At 35.6% G+C, this 9,086-nt stretch overlaps 1 protein-coding gene across 1 annotated transcript; it reads right to left on the bottom strand.

The window, feature by feature from the left end:
- Positions 1 to 1,329: 1,329 nt before the first annotated feature.
- Positions 1,330 to 8,268, bottom strand: LOC109156303 (abscisic acid 8'-hydroxylase 2-like). The gene is made up of 8 exons (XM_019304148.1): positions 7,916 to 8,268; positions 6,761 to 7,082; positions 6,324 to 6,473; positions 5,212 to 5,481; positions 5,007 to 5,096; positions 3,434 to 3,619; positions 2,989 to 3,107; positions 1,330 to 1,749 (listed from the first exon to the last, which is right to left on the bottom strand). Exons 1-8 carry the CDS (start codon positions 8,194 to 8,196, stop codon positions 1,659 to 1,661), a joined length of 1,509 nt encoding a protein of 502 aa, XP_019159693.1. The 5' UTR covers positions 8,197 to 8,268; the 3' UTR covers positions 1,330 to 1,658.
- Positions 8,269 to 9,086: the final 818 nt, after the last annotated feature.

The raw sequence follows: 9,086 nt of genomic DNA, 5'->3' as shown, positions 1-9,086 counted from the left end.
TTTCAATGATTTGTAAATGTTTGTTTGTGAACAATTTGATATTGATATTTAGCTTGTTTTGTCTCCATAACCAGACAGACAGTGCAGAACGTAACGTGGCTTTCTACTGGGCACAACTCCCTCTCGCCACCCACGTCGATTCTGCTCATACACACAGCTCAGAAGGCAGTATATTCGTATCGTATCAAAGATTATATTTAACATAACAAGAATTTGATGAGGTGATATATATGATGGGTCTGATAGATACTTCCTCTATCTCCGTAACCACAGACAGCTAATCAAGGTACGTAGTAACATTTCCTTGTATTGGGCGAAGGCCGGCCAAATCAATCAATTGGCAATTGTTATACCGTGCACCACGGCGCATATAGGTGAGCCTTGCGCCTTCCAAAACGACGTCGTTTTGTTAAGTTATTAAAAAAAAAAATCTCTGTTTCGAATGCACGTAAACTCATAACAGAATACACATAAATTCATAACAGAATAGACATAATCTAACATAATACATAATACATAATACACAAACTTTTAACTGAATACACATAATGGGGGTTAACATAATACACCTCTTAACTTAATACACATAAACTCATAACACAATACAAATAAACTTTTAACTGAATACACATAATTGGATTTGGTTAACATAATATACATAAACTCTTAACTGAATACACATAAACTCATAACACAATACACATAAACTTTTAACTGAATACACATAATGGAGTTTGGTATATTCGGACGGACGGAATGACGTCAGCAAGACACACGCGTGTTTTTTGCCTGAGCGCATGTTGTTATGTGCGTCGTGGTGAACGATATAAATTACCATCAATTGGTGGGTAGCTAGGTCAGGGGCAGGGGATTGTTGAGTGAAGATCGATGAAAGGTCAAGTCCAGTATCCTCTCTTTTAAAAATTTAATGCTGATCTATGAGGAAATAAAGTTCACCTTCATTACTAATTAATTATAGCCTTTTGGTGTAGTAGTAAACGCTTGATCTAACAAATAGTATCAGAACCACTAATAGGTGCTAAGTGGGGGAATTGTTAGGCAAAGGCCGATAAAGGACTAAGCAAGAGGTTTATTGACGGAAGTCAATGAAGGGTCAAGTCCAACACTTTGTATTTCGAAAATATGATGACGATCTATAAAGAAATAAAGTTACGACTTTACTATTAATTATAACTCTTGACATTTTGTGCATAATGGTAAACGCTTAATCCTAACAACTTGTAAGATGCATGAGATGATGGGTCTTGAAGTTTTTTGTTTTTTTGCTTTGAGAATTTGTTGTTTATTGCTGCTATGCACAGATCAGAGAGAGGGAATATACACCTCAGGCATACCATACAATCAACCTACAAGAGGGGGGAACAAAGAAGCCATATATTTGTCTCCTTCCCCACCTCAAAAAAGTAGAGAAAACCTGAGTCACATAGAAAACTACCAGATCAGATGCAAGAGCATCTTTGGCTACAGTACAATGTTTGAAATATGAAATAATCGAACTAAAAAATGATGAACGGTCCCACTTTTTTTTTTTTTTTTTTGCCCTGCTCTAATTTTCTCATATTCTGCTGTTGCCTCATCATCATGTTTTGATATACAGTTGGAGGAGATTTTTGATGTTCAGATTATATATTTATGTTTCATCTTCGACAAACTTTGATTGGTAAGCCTCCTTGGGGTACAGGAAACGGCCCATACTGTATGCTATCGTTGTCTCCAATTACTCTCCATCTGCACCAACAAATGTTGTGAGTTTTGTAAATAAAATTTGGATATATAAATATTTTTTGAAAGCTACTGGTTCTATTACATTGTAGTATCTTCATATACTTTCTCAATCTATTGAAACACAAAGAACCGATAACACCTTCATATACTTTCTCAACCTACTGAAACACAAAGAACCAATAACCTCCAACTCATAATCTTGCAAATGAAAGTCCAACCGGGTACCATTAGACCACATAGTCCTGGTGGATATATAAATATTTATATATATAGATTTCTTTTTTTTAAATGCTATTGACTCTATTACATTGTAGTATCTGTTCAAACATACTTTTTCAACCTAATGAAGCACAAAGAGAACATACTTTCTCAACTTAATGAAGCACAAAGAGTCAACAACGCTTCCACTGAGACTCGATTTCATGACCACCCACATAGGAGATGTCATTACATGCCATATAAGCACAATGTGCTTGGCATATATATAGATTTCTAATCCGATGAAAACCAACATATATTACGAACTGCAAACTTGTGAAGGAGTGCATCACGACTACTACATGATTGCACTGCTACAACTGCCAGACATGCCTAGAGGACCTTGTGGTGTAAACGTAATAAGTGCGGTGTAATCCTTCAAAAGTTTGCAGTTCGCAGGTTAAGGTAGGTGCCGACCTATATATATATATATATATATATATATATATATATATATATATATATATATATATATATATATATATATTTCAAGACTTGGAGCATACCAACAAAGGAGATGCAACAATATAATGACAGTGAAAGGTTCACATGTCTACCTTTCAAGAAAACTTTCTTATTTGGGCTTTTCTCTTTGCTACTCTAAAATAGAAATTTTTATTCCTTACATACCCTTTCCAGATACTTCATCAGAAATTCTTCTGGAGAGATCAACTCTGTAACATCATAGATATATATATCTGTAGGAGTGTTCGTTGCTTATAGATTCTCAAAGGACCACTCAAATACCCAACTAAGATGTGGTCCAGTACAGTATGCATATTTTCTTGATTTTGTATAATTTTCATATATACAAACATGCCCTTGCGCAACTGCACAAGGACATATATGTGGAAAGTTTTTTCGGATACCGAAAGTGGTCGGAACAAGACTTTCGACTTGATTTAAGATCACTTTCAGGTGGTCGAAAATTTCATAATTTCCAGCAGTGATATCTGTACATGCACATCAGATCGAGATTTTTACCTGTAACTAGTGGTGAGGTGGTGAAGGAGAAGCAGCATCTCAAGCTTGGCAAGCTCATTTCCTGGACAAGAATGCACTCCATTCCCAAATGGCATGAATGTATTGGGACTAGGTGACGTCTGCAACACATACATCATGTGATTCATACATATATACATGCAATATTCACATGAAAAATTGGAGAAAAATGTGGAGTAAAATGAATGTATATAGTGCCAAATTCTACTTGATATACTAAATCAACTTAGCTTATATGACTGGTTATGCACTATTATTCCTTAGAGAGATATTCAAAACTCTTAAATTATAAAAAAAAAAAATCAATACGACCAGCATTTTTCCGATTCCTTTAATTAGGTCGGTCTGCGAGTATGATACGAGTTTAAAGGTGACTCATACACCTTATGGTCGATCTAATAACCAAAAGATTTTAAAGATGACAAACCTCGAATCGTGATGGGTCGAAGATTTCGGGGTTAGGGAAGAAATCCGGTGAGTGATGAATGGTTCTGAAGAGTGGAAGGACTTTCCAACCTTTGGGTATGAAGTAGCCATCGAATTCCACATCTTCCACTGCTTCTCTGAATGTGAATGACAGAATACTTGCCCTTCTTAGCGTTTCTTGAATCACCTGAATATATATATTTCCACCACATTTTTATTTTATTCACTAGTAACTAATTAATATATACTTCACCATAATTACTAATAAAAATGTTATTTTCGCCAAAACATGATATTTTTCCTTATAGCAAGTGAATGTGTTCACAAACAGAAGAAATACTCACTTTTTGAAAAATTAAAAATTGGAGAAAGGAAAATTGAAAATTGAAAATTGAAAATTGAAAATTGAAAATTGAAAATAAATGTATTTGTCATATGCCAAAGATTCAATTTGATCAATTTCAAACTAGATAATTAAAATTGAGAACAATAATAATTGAGAAATCAAGACTAATATTAAGTATTCCATTAATGGCCCGTTTGGTTCACGGAATAGGCCGAGAATGACATAGCATTCCCAGTAATAGGCATATTCCTTTGTTTGGTAATCATTTCTATTGTCAGGAATAATATTCCTAGTAATAGCCTATTACCTCAAATAAGGTAATAGCTATTACTAGGGGCCCCCTGGTATTAGCCTATTACTGAACGCTCAGGAATAGATTTTAGAATCTATTTTCTTTTTTACCCCTTTTTATAACCTAATTTTTTTATCCTATATATAAATGTATCCTATTTCACCACCATCACCGCTACCATCACCACCACCATCACCGCCGCCGCCACCACTACCACCACCACCATCGCCGCCGCCGCCGCCACCACCACCACCATTGTCACAACCGTCGCCGCCGCCGCCACCACCACCACCACCATTGTCACAACCGTCGCCACCCCTACCACTGCCACTGCCACCACCACCACCCCAACACCACCACCGCCACCACCACCATCACCATCACCACCGCCGCCACCACCATCCCCACCGCCACCAGAACCACCACCCAGCACCACCACCACCGCCACAACCGTCGCCACCACCACCGCCATCAGAACCACCACTGCCACCACCACCATCACCACCCCCGCCATCACCATCACCGCCACCACCACCACCGCCATCACCACCATCACATATTTTTATAAGGGTGTTTATGTCTTTAAAACATATTTCATTTCTATTCCTTAAATCAACCAAACACTGTAATATAATTCCTAAATCTATTACTTCCACGAACCAAACAATAGAATACAATTCCTATTCTATTCCGGCATATTCCATTCCTTATGGAATAGCATTCCTATTACCTCAAAATTCATTCTGTGAACCAAACGTGCTGTAAGAGTTAAGTAAATATTATTAAACAAGTATAATTATCCTACAGACATTTCAAAAAACCATATATTGAAATTAAATGGCTTGTTCAGAGGCTTTATGCCATAAATGACTAATAATAATAATAATAATAATAATAATAATAATAATAATAATAATAATAATAATAATAATTTACCCTCATGGTCAACGGCATGCGTCGAGTATCATCCCACGTGAGCCCCTCAGTTCCTTCGACGAATTTGCTACGAATTCCTTCTTGTTCCCTCTGCATTATTAGTAATTAATTATTTATTTATTAGATTTCAAAAAAAAAAAGTTATTTATTTATTAAATCAAAATTATTTAAAGGTAATTAAGCAGGCAATTTGTACAGTAATTACCGTGACATCTTCTAAGACATTAAGGTTGTCATGCAAGTACTTGAGGAGCCACGTAAGAACACTGGCTGTCGTGTCGTGAGCTGCGAATATTACTCCTATAATGTTATCTGCTATTTGTGAATCGCTGAGTATTTGATTTTTGCTGTTGTTATTACCACTCTCTTGCTTGTTGGCACTCAGCATAACCCCCAACAAGCCTCCACCATTCTCCTCCTTTTCTCTTCTTTTCTCTATTAGCCTCTTAATTGTTCTCGTTAACTGCTTCCTTGCCTTCACGTTTAAATTATTTAGATTAACAAACTTCGTTAAAAAGTGTATATATACGTACAAAACGACAAGTTTATTAACTGATGAGTTAATATGATTCGATCTTATCTGTAAAATTTGTAGATTAAAACTAAGAACGAATTGTGATGACGTGTAAAGTAGTTATAGATCAGAGTTTGATTTTGCGACTACTAAAGACAAAATAATAACAACCAATGCATGCAAAGGTGTAATCTTTTGAGGACACAAACATCAAAAAATGGAAATTAAGATGTTGATTTTCATGTGGTGCTATTAATGACTAAAATCAAGAAGAGAACCAAAAATACTACATATACTCCTAAATTTATTCTCAACTTTTACTCTATACACTTTCAAGTTTACGATATAGACCATGTTTGATAAAATAGTTAGCCAATCAATTTGAATTGTTTAACCACTATTAGCTCTTTGACTTGATTAAACGACCTATATGAGTGTTTGATTAATTAGCCTTTTGTAACAGCTTATTGCTACAAAACATTAAAATTCAAAAAGTTATTTAAAAGCAGTTTTTTTCGATCAGCTTTTTGAGAAAGTTATTTAGTATGTAATTAGCTATCAACTAACAGTTAATTTACCAAACATCTTTCTACAACCAACTAATGTGTTGCTATCAACTAGTCAAACTCACTAACCCAATCAGCTAACAACTATTTACCAAACACCCCCATAGACAACTGTAGTCTCCCACCATGAAAATGTCATATCCATACTTGTCACATTAGGGAGTAGAATTTGAGAATCCACGTAATAAAACATAGAAGATCGAAAAAAGAATGATGTGTTAGGGATTGGGTTGATACCTTCATTGCTTTGTAAAAGGGTGTTCCTATGATGTTCAAAGGCATTGAATTGTAACCTTTGTCCAACGTTTGGTACAATTGTTTGATACTCTCCACCTCCACCTCCTTTTCACTTCCAAATACAGAAATCATCGCCACCTCAAAAGCATACTAAACCATTAAAAACAAAAATTCAGTAATTTTAATCCTAAAATAGCTAGCTAGTATAAACTCAATGTGCACTGCTGGAAATTATGAAATTTTCGATCACCTAAAAGTGATCTTATATCAAGTCGAAAGCAAAAAGTGGTCGTAAATATCAACAAAAATTTTTCCGGATACCAAAAAGTGGTCGGAACAAGGCGTTTGACTTGATTTAAGATCATTTTCAGGTGGTCGGAAATTCCATAATTTCCAGCGGTGGTGATTATTAAATATAGAATCATATATAATAATACCATTTTCATTTCTTGCAAAGTGTTGATGGAGTTATTATCGCACCAAGAGGGCAGGAAATTGAGAACAATTTGCTCGATTTGGGGGAGCAATGGGCGGATGGCCGCCGGGGAGAAAGATGTGAGAATCAATTTCTTGAGGTTGGAATGGTAAGAGCCATGGTGGAAGAAGAGAGCCTGTGGTCCAATCATCTTCTCTTTGCTGGGTGGATATGTTGGCTTGAAAAGTTCAGCCTGGCTCACCAATATTGTCTTTGCTGCTTTTGGACTTGAGATCATCACGCATGGACAACCTAGTATGTGACTCTTGAAGATGTTCCCATACCTAGCCAACCAACAAGGCACAACAACATCCACAATAATCAAGAAAATTTTTAGAATGTCATCCTCAACAATTGAGTTTTTAGGGTTATTTTGCATGCCATGTAGAATAGAGATATAGGGAAAAATGAAAAATAAAAAATAAAATTGTCAACACGTCAGCATATTTACGCGCCTAGCAAGCACGTGCACTACTAAGCACAGCAGGTGCACATAATGCATAAATTATTTTTATCAAATCTTCTCTCTCTAAAGGGGTCCACAAAAAAATATTGTAATTTTCAGTATAAAAAAGTGATAAAAACCTCACCTTATAAGTCCAAAAATCATACTTTACCAAGGACCTTGTAGTCCAATGGTACTATGTTGTTCCTCTATGTGGGAGGTGATAGGTTCAAGCCTTAATGGAGACATTTGATTCAATTTGATGTAATTGGGTATCCCCTTCCTATAAAAAATACCATACTTCAAGTTTTTTTTTTTTTTTAACTCATAAAATTTACAGTTGTGAATGCTCTAGTGTTGTATATTTTGTAAAGTTGTACCTTTCACTCAAAAAATTATACTTCTCTTTTATGTATAACGAGAGAATCACAAAATGCAACGTTACAAAAGATATAACACTATAAATTAACAAAACAATCATAAATTCATAATAAACCAAAAATTTATTAAAAGTCATCAAATAATCAATCATTTTTTTTGTCTAGTACATCAACATTCACACTAAAAAAAAAAAACTAATTTAATTGAGTCTCCACTCCTAGACCCCTTGAGAAAACATAATATAATGCATACATGAACGCATATAGTAAAACAGAAAGCACATATGTGTACCGTTTGAGTCTATTGGAGAAGAAGGAATTGGGATTTTCAGTGTAGAACTTGAGTGTTTCTCCGAGGTAAGGCCAACCCATGGAGCCGGGTGGCAAACGCCGCCGCCGCCGTCCTTGTTCGCGTTTACCGGATGCCGGAGCACGGCGGCCGCCGCTCCATTGCAAGGAGACGGCGAAGAGAAGGGCGACGACGGAGAGGAGAAGGCCGGCCAGCACGGCGGAGAGCGGCGGCGGAAGAGGGCCGCCGGCGTATGTCGGCTGCGAGAGGTCGAGGTTCTGCATGGTTCGTTTTGTGGAAGCGGCGAATTGAAGAGAAAAAGAAAGGTGTAGAGAAGAAAGAAATTAAAAGATGATGCCAGAAATACAACGTTAATGTCGTGGTGCGTTATATTTATACAGGGTGGGAGGGCCCACCAGGGACACATGTCCCAACTATATTGCTCCACCTCCACCCAACAATTATGCTTGGTATGGTAGCTGGTAAAACTTGACCCGCCTTTAATGGTATCAAATTCACCTAAAGAGATTATGAATAAGAAGAGATTTGTTTTTTTTTTTCTTTGAAAAGATTTATGCAAACTATAAAAGAATGTTGAATATGTGTAGTTTTATACGTCATTTTTCTATTTATAATATGTGTTACGTTGTTAACTGTTGTATAATTATGGGTAAATAATTTAGCAAGTACGTGGTTGAAATATGCATATATTTTATTACCCTAGAATAATGAATGTGTGTCGTTATATACGTCTCTCTTCTATTTATAGCATGAATTATTGATCGTTGCATTATCCTTGGTAAAGAATTTACCAAGTAGTTAGAATGTCTTTTACTACCTCCACCTAATTATATTGTTAGAGATGTTAGTAGGATGATATTGAGATTTAGATAATGTCAAGGTTGCAAAATACGTTAGGCGCCCCCTAGGCGTCGAGGGGCCGCCTAGGCGCTGATTTTTTTATTTTTTATTTATTTTTTTAATTTAAAAAAATAATAAATTAAAAATTATAAAAATTCACTAATAAAACATAAGGTTCTCATAGTTTTTTTCTTACAAATTATTTATTTAAGTGGCTATAAAATTGTTCAAAATATTGTTGAAACCATCTAAATACATAAAAAAAAAAAACTAAAATTAAGTGCAAAAGAAACATTTTTTTGAGAAATTAGTG

This window comes from Ipomoea nil, unplaced genomic scaffold (genome assembly GCF_001879475.1).
Source record: "Ipomoea nil cultivar Tokyo-kokei standard unplaced genomic scaffold, Asagao_1.1 scaffold2705, whole genome shotgun sequence".
Lineage (NCBI taxonomy): Eukaryota > Viridiplantae > Streptophyta > Magnoliopsida > Solanales > Convolvulaceae > Ipomoea > Ipomoea nil.
This window is presented reverse-complemented; position numbering and strand designations above follow the sequence as displayed.